The sequence below is a fragment of the Salvelinus namaycush genome, chromosome 29, assembly GCF_016432855.1.
Source record: "Salvelinus namaycush isolate Seneca chromosome 29, SaNama_1.0, whole genome shotgun sequence".
Classification (NCBI taxonomy): Eukaryota; Metazoa; Chordata; class Actinopteri; order Salmoniformes; family Salmonidae; genus Salvelinus; species Salvelinus namaycush.
In genome coordinates this window covers 12,951,035-12,967,114 of record NC_052335.1, presented here as the reverse complement: position 1 = coordinate 12,967,114, position 16,080 = coordinate 12,951,035, and the positions used below count along the sequence as shown (strand labels likewise).

Sequence of the window (16,080 nt, the reverse complement as noted above, 5' to 3'; positions counted from 1 at the left end):
AAATAACTGTGGATTAAATTTTATAACAAGCACATAGAGGTAACTGCCAAAATAAAGGAAACACCAACATAAAGCATCTTAAAGGGGTGTTAGGCCACCACGAGCTGCCAGAACAGCTTCAATGCACTGTGGCATAGAGTCTACAAGTGGACCTAAACCAAGCCAGGAAAATGCACCCCACACCTGATACATATACTTTGTATCCCTCATTTCCTCAAATGTTTCCTTTATTTTGACAGTTACCGGTATGGCTACAGCCAGGAAGGCCACAGTTTGGGCAACATGCATGCCAAATATACAGCTTGTTGGGTTGTTTTGGAACCTCTTAACCTGGCAATTTCACTGTAAAACTCATGTGTACATTAGCAATGGCTGCTAGTCCTGACTTGAATGGGAACTGCCATCTATGCCATCTATGTGGCTGTAGGTTTGTTTTTTTACAGATTTCAAAATACAATCGTGGGGAAAACGTAGTTTGGAAAGAAAATGCCTACTGTTGAAAAGAGAAGACTAATCTGTCTGTAGAACCAATAGAAGAAAAAATAAAAAATATATTCTCAACAATAAATTCTAAATTGTTTGCGAACAGCAGCACTGTTTTTCAAAGTTTGGTTATTTGTGTGGTATTAAAAATGATTCAGCCAATGTCTTCTGTCATGTAAAGGAGGTAGAATTGCATAACATTTGTTTTTAAAAGGCAGATTTGTTTTTCTGAACCTGATTTTTTTTTAAATGTGTGGAAATCCTAAAAACGGCTGTGCTCAACTGTAGCCTATACCACATCTCAAATGTTAAGACTTTATTATAAAGAGGCTTTATCTTCAACAGTAAATTTACCACACATCGAATTGCATCTTAGTACACGGATTTGTTTACAGAAAATGATGGTGTGCCACAAAGCCCTTAGGCCTATGATTTCTTAATCCGGCCCTGTCCGAAGTTACACCTCCAACACCGCCAAAACATCTTTGTGGATGACGCCCAATGCTGGTAAAAACTGGTTAACGCTCAATCTCATTGAATCTAGGCCTTATTCTTAAACAATGTTGATCAAATTCTCAGAGATAGACAGATAGAAAGATATATTATAGGCCTATAAACAGCAATCATCATCATATCATGTGTAATTAAAAAATATATTTTTTATTTAAGCTTTATTTTAACAGGGAAGACATATTGAGACCTAGGTCTAATTTTGAAATGCGCCCTGTATAATACAACAATTATTATTTTTACCCCTTTTTCTTCCCAATATTCTCCATGGATTTCACAGTGTCCCAAAACTTTTTGGAGTTAGAGCTACAGGATGAACATTTCTGTTTGAAAAAGCTAGCCTTTGCTAACTGACTGTGTTTATTGGTTCCTGACTTCCCTGAAAAGTTGCATATCGCGGGGACTATTCAATGCTAGTGCAGTCCGCCACAGGAAGTTTTTGTGCTGGTCAAGAGCAGTCAGGTCTGGAGTGAACCAAGGGCTATATCTGTTCTTAGTTCTCCATTTTTTGAAAAGGGTGTGCTTATTTAAGATGGTGAGGAAATTACTTTTAAAGAATGACCAGGCATCCTCTACTGATGGGATGAGGTCAATATCCTTCCAGGATACCCGGGCCAGGTCGATTAGAAAGGCCTGCTCACAGAACTGTTTTAGGGAGTGTTTGACAGTGATGAGGGGTGGTCGTTTGACCGTGGACCCATAGCGGATGCAGGCAATGAGGCAGTGATCACTGAGATCCTGATTGACAACAGCAGAGGTGTATTTGGAGGGCAAGTTGGTCAGGATAATATCTATGAGGGTGCCCATGTTTACGGATTTGGGGTTGTACCTGGTGGGTTCCTTGATAATTTGTGTGAGATTGAGGGCATCTAGTTTAGATTGTAGGACTACCGGGGTGTTAAGCATATCCCAGTTTAGGTCACCTAACAGAACGAACTCTGAAAATAGATGGGGGCAATCAATTCACATATGGTGTTCAGGGCACAGCTGGGAGCTGAGGGGGGTCTCTAACAGGCGGCAACAGTGAGAGATTCATTTTTTTAATTAGAAGCTTGAACTGTTTGTTTATAGACCTGGAAAGTATGACAGAACTTTGCAGGCTATCTCTGCAGTAGATTGCAACTCCTACCCCTTTGGCAGTTCTATCTTGATGGAAAATGTTGTAGTTGGGGATGGAAATCTCCGAATTTTTGGTGTCCTTCCTAAGCCAGGATTCAGAAACGTCAAGGACATCAGGGTTGGCGGAGTGTGCTAAAGCAGTGAGTAAAACAAACTTAGGGAGGAGGCTTCTGATGTTATATAACTTCTTAAGGCTAGCTCGACAACATCCGCTGAAAAGGCAGAGCGCGAAATTCAAAAATATTGTTTTGAAACATTTAACTTTCATACATTCACAAGTGCAATACACCAAATTAAAGCTTAACTTCTTGTTAATCTACCCATCGTGTCCGATTTCAAAAAGGCTTTACAGCGAAAGAACACCATATGATTATGTTAGGTCAGAGCCTAGTCACAAAAAAACATACAGCCATTTTCCAGCCAAAGAGAGGAGTCACAAAAGCAGAAATAGAGATAAAATGAATCACTAACCTTTGATGATCTTCATCAGATGGCACTCATAGGACTTCATGTTACACAATACATGTATGTTTTGTTCGATAAAGTTCATATTTATATCCAAAACTTTCAGTTTACATTGACGCGTTATGTTCAGTAATGTTGTGCCTCGAAAACATCTGGCGAATTTGCAGAGAGCCACATCAATTTACAGAAATACTCATCATAAACTTTGATAGAAGATACAAGTGTTATGCACAGAATTAAAGATATACTTCTCCTTAATGCAACAGCTGTGTCAGATTTCAAAAAAGCTTTACGGAAAAAGCACACCATGCAATAATCTGAGTACAGCGCTCAGACACAAAACAAGCCATACAGATACCCGCCATGTTGTAGAGTCAGTAAAAGTCAGAAATTGTGTTATAAATATTAACTTACCTTTGATGATCTTCATCAGAATGCACTCCCAGGAATCCCAGTTCCACAATAAATGTTTGTTTTGTTCGATAAAGTCCATCATTTATGTCCAAATACCTCCTTTTTGTTAGCGCGTTTAGTTCACAAATCCAAACTCACGAGGCGCGGGCAAGTACAGGTGAAAGTTCAGACGAAAAGTCCAAAAAGTTATATTAGAGTTTGTAGAAACATGTCAAACGATGTATAGAATCAATCATTAGGATGTTTTTAACATAAATCTTCAATAATGTTTCAGCCGGACAATTCCTTTGTCTTTAGAAATGCAATGGAACGCAGGTCGCTCTCACGGCCACGCGCGTGACCAGCTCATGGCCTTCTGCCAGACACCTGATTGAAACAGATCTTATTCTCTCCCCCTTCACAGTAGAAGCCTGAAACAAGGTTATAAAGACTGTTGACATCTAGTGGAAGCCTTAGGAAGTGCAACATGACCCCATTTACACTGTATATTAGAAAGGCAATGAGTTGAAAAACTACAAACCTCAGATTTCCCACTTCCTGGTTGGATTTTTCTCAGGTTTTCGCCTGCCATATGAGTTCTGTTATACTCACAGACATAATTCAAACAGTTTTAGAAACTTCAGAGTGTTTTCTATCCAAATATACTAATAATATGCATATCTTAGCTTCTTGGCCTGAGTAGCAGGAAGTTTACTCTGAGCATGCTTTTCATCCAAATGGGAAAATGCTGCCCCCTATCCCAAATAAGTCAACAAATGAGAGCGCCTGGGGACACGCAGGGCCTGGGTTAACCTCCACCTCACCCGAGGAACAGAGGAGGAGTAGGATGAGGGTACGGCTAAAGGCTATCAAAGCTGGTCGTCTAGTACGTTGGGAACAGAGAATAAAAGGAGCAGATTTCTGGGCATGGTAGGATAGATTCATGTACAGACAGGGGTATGGTAGGGTGCGGGTACAGTGGAGGTAAACCTAGGCATTGAGTGACGATAAGAGAGGTTGCATCTTTGGACGCACTAGTTATGCTGGGTGAGGTCAGCGCATGTGTGGGAGGTGGGATAAAGGAGGTATCTGAGGCATGTTGAGTGGGACTAGGGGCTCCGCAGTAAACTAAAACAATGATAACTATCCTAAACAACAGTATACAAGGCATATTGATATTAGAGAGAGACATAAAGCGAGGCATAAAGCAATCACAGGTGTTGATTGGGAGAGCTAGTTAAGACAACAACGTGTAAGACAACAACAGTTAATCAGCTAAGACAACAACAACAGGTAAAATGGGGATGAATGGGCAGAGAGGGTCAGTTAACTACACACAGGACCTGAGTTCGAGGCTGGGGCCGACAGATAAACAAAAATAAACAAAATGGAGTACCGTGATTAATGAACAGTCCAGCAGGCATCAGCTATGTAGCCAAGTGATCATAGGGTCCAGTGAACAGCAATAGATGAAACGGGGAAGCCGCTAGGTAGCTGTTACTACGTAGTAGAAGTTACTACGTTATAAAGTGACTTACATGGGCTTTGGTTGCTATCGTGCAGCAGCCCAAGCCCTCTACGTGATTTGAAGACTGAGGTGGTTTTCAAGTTTATGGAATTCGCATTTTAACTAAAAGCACTGGGTGAGCAGACCACAGTGGGCTTCCCTTTTAAACTAACGATAGCAGAACTAAGAGTTGAGTTCAAACAAATGGGTACAAGATTACAACTGACAACAACCCTGGCAGTGTAGATAACAGTATGATGATAGCGCTTAGAAAGGACGGGAGATATTACCTGAGTTCGGCTTATTCTGTCTGTGAGTCGAGATCGTAGCCCTTTCCTGCAATCAAATGACCTTGTGACCTCATGGGTGGAATGTTATTCATATTTTTGTAATTGAATAAGAAATAAACATTCTTTCAAAAACCCGCAGAAAATCCAGTGTTTCTATGTCAGACGGTTTTGTTATATTTCAGTCTTCTGTGATGTATATAAAGTGTAATACTGGGATGCAAACTCAAAATTCTTTTAAACTATATCTGACATGGTACACGTGTCTTCCTTTTTTTAAGCCCATAACCATGTGTGTGAGGTGAATACTTTTGTTTCAAAGTAGATTTGTTTAAGACTACCAATAAACACTCTGTGTGACCCTGATTTAGCCCACTGCAGTAAAATGTTCATCAATGGGCTATTGCTGTCACACACCACTAAGCAAGCTCAACAAGTACATATTAAATGTAATACAAGAGCAACAGAAAATATATTGTGGTCAGATAAGGATTGGCTGAGGGTCCTATTGGATCCAAACCTATAACCGTTTCTGATTTGCAGTGTGAAAAATGTGGATTCAATTTAATTTGTTTTCCTTTTGGACTTTCCCATCTATCAAATGCATTTCCTAGAATAAGAAATCTCATGGAATCGCACTGAACCCTTGAACTTCAAATCCATGTATGTGGGAAAGAAGCCAAAAAACAAACTTTCCGACAAACACACATGCTAATAATAATAAGGATAATACACATGAACACTTGTGATAATAAACATTTTCGAGATGACTTAATTCTGAACCATGAAAATTCTCATGATTCAAACTGTCCCCTTCCTTCTGGGTCATCCCTATCTGACAATGCTACAAAAGACAGAACTACTATTCAGTGCTCTCTTCCCACAAAATAAGAATGTAACCACTATAGCCCTAGCCCTAGACCTATGTTAACCTTACCCCTAACGGTCCTTGGTACCATGGCTATCTAGGGATCAACCAGAGCGCCGTAGCCCCCATACACTGGAGACTCCCTGGTGATAATAACAATGTATATAGCACATTTCTCACACCCAAGGCACTATACAAGATGGTGGTACTCCGATTGAAGTCACAATAGTGAAACACATATCCATAGTCACACGCAAATCACATAATAGTCACACAACAAACAGTTTCATTTGATCTGAAGGACATGAAGCACAGGTATTAGAAAATTAACAGAGGTCATTGAAAGTCTTTCTAAACAGGAAGGTTTTAATAACCTCTACGGGATCGGCTAATGTGATTAGCATGAGGTTGTAAGTAACAAGAACATTTCCCAGGACATAGACATGTCTTATATGGGCAGAAAGCTTACATTATTGTTAATCTAACTACCCTGTCCAATTTACAGTAGCTATTACAGTGAAAACATACAATGCTATTGTTTGAGGAGAGAGCACAGTTATGTACTTGAAAATGTATCAATTGACCAATTAGGAACATTTGGGCAGCCTTGATACAACATTTTGAACAGAAATGCAATGGTTCATTGGATCAGTCTAAAACTTTGCACATACACTGCTGCCATCTAGTGGCCACAATCAAAATTGCGCCTAGAGTCATAAGTCATATAATGGCCTTTCTCTTGCATTTCAAAGATTATGTAACAAAAAATATAGAAAACGCATGTTTTGGTCTTTGTATTATCTTTTACCAGATCTAATGTGTATATTCTCCTACATTCATTTCAAATGTCCACAAACTTCAGTGTTTCCTTTCAAATGGTATCAAGAATATACATATCCTTGCTTCAGGTCCTGAGCTACAGGCAGTTAGATGTGGGTATGTCATTTTAGGCTAAATTTGAAAAAAAGAGTCAGATTTTTTTTTTGCAGTGTTTGAAAACAGGACAGAGACTCTGTATCCCTGACAGGATTGGCAGTATGGTGTATTAGAGGGAAGACAGACTAACATCACCTGCTGGGTGACGACGAGTGGTGGCGATTCAACATGTAGAAATTAATAGAAAATGACGGCCGATGTTCTGTTTTAGATGATTTTTCCTTATGATCCCTGGAGATGAATATGAAACCATTGTATCAAAATTATATCATCATGACATGTATTGTTGCCCCTTTCCCACGGTGAAATAGGATATAAATAGCTGGCGGTTATTCAGAATTCTAATTGTGTGTCCTAGAACCAGGCTATAGGCTTCTGTAGGACTGAACCTGCCAAGTTAATGCATGCACTTTAAGAATGTTTTGATTATATGTCCGGTGTTTTCTCCATTTTATTTTACAATTCATATCATGTTAAATACTCGCTGTATTATATTGATTCTGTCGACAAAATTCAAATTGTCAGAACATGAGACATCCAAAAAAGCTGTCTTCTCACAAAAACGTCTGTAGTGGCCGAACGGTTTGGCCAATAAAATGACTCCCACAAAAGCCCCATGGGACTCGTCTAACGTTGGTACCGCCAATGTGCCAACTTCTGTTTGTAGCGTCCAAACCGTTTGGGCTACAACCAATGAGTAACAATTCATGTCTGATCTGCGATTGTGTGACTGGGGGACTGTGTCATCTATCTCTCACTTGGATCAGACCCTTAAATGTTTTACTTCTCTGTTTAACACTGTTGCAGATAAGCATGCTCCGTATAAAAAACTAAGAGTAAAGGATAGATCAAACCCTTGGTTCATGCATGAATTGTCGGAAAAATTACAGGAAAGAAGTTTAGCTTGGGCTAAGGATAGATTGACTGATACTACGTCTGACTTGCAGTCCTTCAGGCATTTGAGAAATAGATGTTTATCTCTGTTTAGAAAAGCAAAGTCAACATACTGTACTTCTTGAACTGTGTATCTGAGAATGGTGGGAATCCAGCAAACTTCTGGAAAGTAGTCACATCTCCGAAACAGAACTCCCCCCCCCCCCCCCCCCCCCCCCCCCCCCCCCCCCTCATTACCCCAGCAGGTTATGACAGCCTCTCTCAGCCGTAATAGACCAACTGGAAATGTATGGTGCTTTTAATAACCATTTTGCCTCAGCTGGCCATACATTTGAATAGTTTCTGTAAATTCCTATAATTCCAGTAGAGGGTGTCCTTTATTCACCTTGAAACAGACTGTAGAGAATAATGCACTCCCAGATACGCATTCTCTAGTTTAATTTCAACCATTTAATATCTATGATGTCGTAAGTGCCTTGCTAAAAATCACTGTAAAAAAATCCACAGTGGCGGATTCTCTTGATACCTTCCTACTGCAGCTCTCTGCCCTACTTATTGCAGAATCATTAACCTATATTCTTAACTTGACAATTGTTTCTGGTGGCACATGTCCTCCCCCTACACAAAGGAGATCCTTCTGACTTAGATGACTACTGTCCAATTTACAAGTTATCTTGCCTTACCAAAGTTGTTGAATCCCTGGCCAACTCTCAGCTAAGAAAGTTTTTAACTTCTCATTCTTTTATTTTTTTATTTTATTTCACCTTTATTTAACCAGGTAGGCTAGTTGAGAACAGGTTCTAATTTGCAACTGCAAAGCAGTTCGACACATACAACAACACAGAGTTACACATGGACTAAACAAACATACAATCAAAAATACAGTAGAAAAATCTATATACAGCATGTGCAAATGAGGTAGGATAAGAGAGGTAAGGTAATAAATAAGCCATGGTGGCAAAGTAATTACATAACTATTCTATTCTAAATGTACACCAGTCTGGCTTTAGAACTGGACATAGTACTGTTTCAGCTGCTATGCTTGTTCTAGATGATGTGTTAAATTGCTTAGTTCATAAAAACCATTGTGCTGCCTTATTTGTAGACCTTTCCAAAGGCTGACTGAAATAGGCCTGGATCAGGCTTCTTGCATGTGGTTTGAGAATTATCTGTCAGATAGAACACAATGCGTGATTTCTGATGGTGTCGAGTCTAGTTTCCTGGATATTACAACAGGGGTTGGTATTGGGACCTGTTCTTTCTAATATTTATATAAATAATATTGGTCTATCTGTTAACTTGTAATATTCATCTGTATGCAGGTGACACTGATATGTATTCCATTGCCCCAACTGTTGACCAGGCTATCTTAGAGCTGCAATATGACTTTGTTGCCTTACAGAAAGCCCTGGTTAGTTTCAAACTTGTACTTAACGGGGACAAGACTAAAAATATGTTGTTCTCAAAAAAGTTTCAGATGATCTACATATTTATTAATTGGATGTTTCCCCCATCAATTGGGTTCCCGCCTAGAAATATCTGGACATTTGGATTGACAAGATGTAATGTTTAAAAAGCATACGGATGTGCTAGTTAAAAAGCTACAGTGGCTTGTGAAAGTATTCACCCCCCTTGGCATTTTTCCTATTTTGTTGCCTTACAACCTGGAACTAAAATAGATTTTTGTGGGGTTTGTATCATTTGATTTACACAACATGCCTACCACTTTGAAGATGCAAAATATTTTTTTATTGTGAAACAAACAAGAAATAAGACAAAAAAACAAAAACTTGAGCATGCATAACTATTCACCCCCCCAAAGTCAATACTTTGTAGAGCCATCTTATGCAGCAATTACAGCTGCAGGTCTCTTGGGGTATGTCTCTATAAGCTTGGCACATCTAGCCACTGGGATTTTTGCCCATTCTTCAAGGCAAAACTGCTCCAGCTCCTTCAAGTTGGATGGGTTCCACTGGTGTACAACAATCTTTAAGTCATACCACAGATTCTCAAATGGATTGAGGTCTGGGCTTTGACTAGGCCATTCCAAGACATTTAAATATTTCCCATTAAACCACTGAAGTGTTGCTTTAGCAGTATACTTAGGGTCATTGTCCTGCTGGAAGGTGAACCTCGGTCCCAGTCTCAAATCTCTGGAAGACTGAAACAGGTTTCCCTCAAGAAGTTCCCTGTATTTAACGCCATCCATCATTCCTTCAATTCTGACCAGTTTCCCAGTCCCTGCCAATGAAAAACATCCCCACAGCATGATGCTGCCACCACCATGCTTCACTCTCGAGGTGATGAGACGTGTTGGGTTTGCGCCAGACATAGCGTTTTCCTTGATGGCCAAAAAGCTCCATTTTAGTCTCATCTGACCAGAGTACCTTCTTCCATATGTTTGGGGTTCTCCTACATGCCTTTTAGCGAACACCAAACGTGTTTGCTTATTTTGTTCTTTAAGCAATGGCTTTTTTTCTGGACACTCTTCCGTAAAGCCCAGCTTTGTGGAGTGTATGGCTTAAAGTGGTCCTATGGACAGATACTCCAATCTCCGCTGTGGAGCTTTGCAGCTCCTTCAGGGTTATCTTTGGTCTCTTTGTTGCCTCTCGTTGCCTGGTACGTGTGTTTTGGTGGGTGGACCTCTCTTGGCAGGTTTGTAGTGGTGCCATATTCTGTACATTTTTTAATAATGGATTTAATGGTGCTCTGTGGGATGTTCAAAGTTTCTGATATTTTTTTATAACCCACAACTTCTCCACAACTTTGTCCCTGACCTGTTTGGAGAGCTCCTTGGTCTTCATGGTGTCGCTTGCTTGGTGGTGCTCCTTGCTTAGTGGTGTTGCGGACTCAGGGGCCTTTTAGAACAGGTGTATACATACTGAGATCATGTGACACTGAGATTGGACACAGGTGGACTTTATTTAACTAATTGTGTGACTTCTGAAGGTAATTGGTTGCACCAGATCTTATTTAGGGGCTTGATAGCAAAGAGGGTGAATACATATGCATGCACCACTTTTCAGTTTTTTATTGTTTTGAATTTTTTTAAACAAGTAATTTTTTAAATTTCACTTCATCACTTTGGACTATTTTGTGTATGTCCATGACATGAAATCCAAATAAAAATCTATTTAAATGACAGGTTGTAATGCAACAAAATAGGAAAAACACCAAGGGGGATGAATACTTTTGCAAGGCACTGTAAGATGGGCTTCTTTTTTAGAAATAGATCTTGCCTCTCCCTAAATAGCAGGAATCATATTGTATAGTCAACTTTCCTGCCAGTTCTTGACTATGGTTACACCATTTACCAGATTGCAGTAGCCACTACTCTTAAACCTTTGGATGCCGTCTACCATAGCGCCCTTCGCTTTATCACAGGTGACAGTTTTAATACTCACCACTGCCTCCTGTATCAAAAGGTTGGCTGGTCCTCAGTAAAGTCCTGCAGATCACTTCATTATTCCCTTTTTGTTTACAAAGCTCTCCAACTTAACTAACCTCATTGTTAGAATATAAAAACATGAGACACCAAACCTCTGATTCACAAAGTTGGTTTACTCTTGATGTTCCTCAGGTGTCCATCAAACTAGGTAAATCCACTTTTAGTTTTAAAGCACCTCATTGCTGGTACCATTTACAAAATGCATTACAATTTGATGTTCTGGTGCCGCTCGGGCAATTTCAAATATTGATTGGGGACCTTCTTATTGGGGAACGTAATTGTTTTTCTTTAATATTTGTGTTGTGTTATTGAATTTTTTATTTTGTCTATGCAATTGTATATGCAGGGCCCCTTGTGAAAGAGACCCTTGTCTCAATGGTGACTCTATGCTTAAATAAAGGTAAATATAAATATATTTTTATGACCCTAACAGCTAAGGTTAGCATTGGGATAGGCTAATCTGATTCCAGATCAGATCTTAAACTGTTCTGGTGGAGGTTTCTTTCCCTCATCCCCAATAGGGGTGATTAACATGATCCGTGGTCAGGCAGTATCCTGTAAATGTTGTTGTTAAGAGTGTTATCAAGGGCATCTCGGTTGAGTTTAATTGACCCCCATAAGGCTCACTGCACAGACCACCCAAAGGGAGATGGAGAGGGGTGGGTAGGAGTTGATATAGGCTTGGGTGGTGTGATCTATTTTAGGCTGTGGTCTGAATCCCTCTCCCTTCTCCCTGAACAAGTGTACACTTGTGTACACTTATTCACCTCCCATCATTGGACCTGGTAGAATACTCTGCAAATGAATCCTTCCTTTCTTGCTTCCTTGAAGTAATCACTGATCTGACATAATGTAATTGGTGAAGGTTATATTGGAAAGCTTGCTCACACCAATGTAGTTATATTAGTGATTACTTCAAGGAAACGAGAAAGGAAAGGTGCATTTTCAGAGTATTCAAACAGAGCCATTCATTTAAAAGGATTGTGTAAGAAATATGGCCGAAACTCCACTCTAGCCCCACTCTTACACCAATCCAATGTTTTTGACAAAGGTGTAGAATCGGAAAGCAACCAGTGAGAAACGTATTGATGTCTTCAATAATTATTGATGTCTTAAATAATCTTGGGTGAACTTTTCTGTTTTACATCCAAAAGCCTTCTGCTCTTCTCTTCAAGCATGGTTATTACAACCTAATTGACCCAGCTCTGTACATCATGCATGTATATAATGCACATGTCACGATAGGATAAGTATAAAGGTACTGTAATTCAGCTTGACAAATGCAATGAACAGACAAACATTGCCAACACAGCATGAATTTATTGATGATGGCAGTGAGTTGGCAGTTTTACAGACGTGTCATTGCAACTGGATGCCGCAGTGACATTAGGGGCCATATTCATGAGACATTAGACACCATGCTACTGCAATAATCAGAATATTTAAAAAAAGACATCATACAAAAACATACTCATGACAGTCATGCAGAAATGTCTTCCATGGTCCCTTCAAAGTGCATGTTATTTTCCCGTTATTATTGTGGCCATTGAATATCATTTATACTGTAGATAACGTGTGTTATACATTAGCAAGGTACAGTATTTAATAGCATGATGGCTAATATGTTGAATACAGCCGTGAATACAGCCGTGAAGACGTTGGGGTCTTCTTCTTTACGACGGTCTTGATGAAGGACGTGGTCTTTGGCGGTACTCTGGGATGTGGTGCATGATCCAGCCGGCCGGAGCAAGCATGCCGACAGCAAAGACGGACATGATAAAGAAGCTTTGCTGTGAGGGAGGAAGGGAGAGGAGACGAGACAGAAAATAAGAGACACAGTAAGAGCCATACGTTGACCCACTACTGTACTAAACCCTCAAAGCCAATTACGTTTCTGTTAAAAGACTAAAGTTAATCTGCAGTTGGTAACACTTAATCTAAAGTCTGCAGGTATAAGGCATTATGATGTGGTTATAAGGCATTGTAAGACTTGTCATGAGCATGTATGACCCACTGTCATCTCTTTATGATCCTCACATAATACCAGTTATTTTGAGCCACTTGAACATTTCACAGAGGACCATGACATAATATTATAAGCCTTATAATAGGACATTATAATAAAACATTAAATAAGAACATTATGTATGTGTTCATACAAATAGTAAAGCATTATACCTGCAGGCTTTAAGTGTTAGTAAAATATCAATGAGAATGTTACTGCCATCTAATATTTAGAGCTGACATGTCTTCTGTTTAATGTCCACATCTCCAATCGAGTTTGCTGTATTTGTATTTTGTATGGCTTCAATTAGCAATATAAAGGAATGTTTGGTGGTATATAATTTCTTCATTCTATTGAGTATACAAGTGTCACTCGAACTACTCCACCCACAAGTATCAAAGGAACTTGTGTTTGAGCCTTCCTTTCTCTTTAGTGGTAGTGTTACAAATGTATGAAGGCTTGTTGTGCAATTAACTTTCCTATGTCCCTGATACAAATCCCAGAAAAGTATGTCTTCAACTCATTTCAGACCGGCTCATTTCAAGTTGAAGAACTTATTTATGTCTGCAATAAATTCCCATATCAAATATCATCACCAATATCTACTCTGTATTTATTTCATCACTTCAACAAATGTGCTCTGGGTTATTGGAGTATGGGTATTATCAGAGGTGTTGGGAATAGTCCATTGCAGGGATGGGGCCCACAAAAAAATTGAGCTCATCATGAGGGGCCACAGTTGCTCGCGGGTCTGCGTACCTGTCGCGTGTGCTCCCTCTCCGACCTCTAGGTCACCAGGCTGCTCGTTAGGGCGCACACCTGTCACCAACATTACGCGCATAATGACACTCAACTGGACTTCATCACCTCTTTGATTACCTGCCCTTTGTATGTCACTCCCTTTGGTTTCTTCCCCAGTTGTCATTGTTCCTGTTTCATGTCGGTGCGCTGTTTGTGTTTCTTGTTTTGTTAATTTATTTATTAAATATATTCACTCCCTGAACTTGCTTCCCGACTCTCAGCGTACATCATTACAGTAGCCATAGTGTATATATATATATATATATATTGTTTTATCCAATGTCCTTCAAAAGGGAGCGCGGCCAGTGGGCCACCAGTTACCCATCCCTGCACTACAGCTAAGCGGCTCAAAGACTACAGACTTTCCCAGGAGGTCTAGGCAGGCCACATTGATCCACATCAGAGCCACCTGCCCCGGGCAATCGATTTTATTATATCCCAGGCAGCTCCCTCATGGAGCTGAGGCGTTCATTGTGTCCATACATTATACATTAGAAACCCTTTATATACTTCCAGCCAAGAGGAAAGCCTATTTTATAGCTCCGGCTCAGAGCTTTCTGGCGCATCCTTGTCTGTCCAATAAAGTCAGTCTCAACCTCTAAGTCTGAACTCAATCTTTGATGTCTGAATTGTCTAAATTGTTGACTTCCGTCATGTATTCTAAACAGACTGTAAAATATAGGCAGGGTAGAAGTATGGAGAGGGGTGTCAATCAACAGACATGGATCACATCCTTCCTTACCAAGGCGTTTATCCACATGGCAGTTCTACGTGTGAAATACATCAGTCTTTCTATAGTTGAGAAATGGCTCTGTGCTGTGTTTGAGAGCACTCAAAAATGCAGACATAGCGGAAGAGCCATGGCAGGACACAGCAGAATAAACATTTACCCTGTGTCCTTATCAAATCTACAGCGTGATTATCCTGGTGAAACAACCACCCAATCCAAAGACGAGCTTGCTGCGATCTCTCTCTCTCTCTCTCTCTCTAAATTACATGGAATGTTTGTGGCAGGACAAACAAAATGTTGGTCTGTCCATCTGGTAAACTGGAACTTGGGGAGCACAAACCCTTAAATGACTAATCAAGTCAAGCGTCACCTGATGTTTAAGTTATTGCAGAACACTCGTATAATTTTCTGTTGATGACATTATTAAATGCGTGAGTTCACCTGAGATATGAAGGATGACAATACAGGGTACTATGACTGTTATTGTAATGTTAATACATTAAAAGGCGGTTTCTTGGACACAGATTAAGCCTAGTCCTGGTCAAAAAAGCAAACTCAATGGAGAATCGCCATCAAAAATGTGTTTTAGTGCCGGACTAGGCTTATTCATTAAGTTTTAACTTTGAAATATGATGGAAAAGAAACATCAAACACAATGGGCTAGTTTAAGCCTAGGACTAAAAACCATGCACAATAAAACGTCTAAATCCATTGAAACTTATTTTAAGTTCAGGACTATGCTTAATCTAGGCCTCGGGGAAACTGTCCCTGAATGAATATAGAATCAACAGTCCCTTGCCACATTGAGAGAGTTCCAAATTAGAGAGAACTGTCTACTGTATCAGCAGAGAGTCCCTCAGTGCAACACTCACCCCAGGTCCGATCTTGGTCTTGGGTGGCTTGCTGTAGATGCTGGACCTCCTGTCTTGCAGGACCATCTTAGCCCGTACCAGAGACGCTGCCTGGGGGACCCCCTTCAGGGCCATGACCATCCCGACAGCTGTGGATGTGAGGGATGGGGGAGGAAGGCAGCGCACGTAGCTCTTGAGCTTTGTGTCTCAAGAGTGCTGAGGAACCTCCCGACGCATGTGAAATAGACCCCAGGACCAGTCACATTAACATGGGTGGAGTCAGAAGGATGGTTTTTAGGCAATCAGAAAGAGGGGGGGGGGCTATCAGGGCCATGTTGTTCAACAATACCTCACGTTGTCGTCAGGCAGATTTGTGAACTTGAGGACTGCATGGAGACACTGTCTGGAACTTTTTGAGAAACCATCTGTTGAATGGCCTTAAGTCAACGTAAGGTTCGGCCATGATTTGTATCTGTAAAAAATGTTGAACTAAGGCTGTGTCGAAGACTTGATTTAAAGGGAGTTGGTCTTCGATTGATGTCAAGGTAGTATTTAACCCTGACGCCATAAACCTTTTTTTCCCAATGATCCAACTTCATAGACATGAACAAGTGGGCCAGAGCTCATCATCCTCTAATGATGTAATAAGCAATAAAAACCAAAGCATCCTTCTGCTTTCATGACTGATTAGTACTCATTACCTGATTTCAGTATGTCTTGGTCATTAAAGATACACTTGAAAAGTTTAGTTGCTAATTGTTTGTCAGATTTTGGCTTGAATGT

At 40.2% G+C, this 16,080-nt stretch overlaps 1 protein-coding gene across 1 annotated transcript; it reads right to left on the bottom strand.

Moving 5' to 3' along the window:
* Positions 1-12,257: 12,257 nt before the first annotated feature.
* On the bottom strand, positions 12,258-15,496 carry si:dkey-85n7.8 (COX8 domain-containing protein). The gene is made up of 2 exons (XM_038968119.1): positions 15,319-15,496; positions 12,258-12,700 (listed from the first exon to the last, which is right to left on the bottom strand). The coding sequence occupies exons 1-2, from the start codon at positions 15,436-15,438 to the stop codon at positions 12,584-12,586; spliced, it is 237 nt and encodes a 78-aa protein (XP_038824047.1). The 5' UTR covers positions 15,439-15,496; the 3' UTR covers positions 12,258-12,583.
* Between the last annotated feature and the right edge of the window lie 584 nt (positions 15,497-16,080).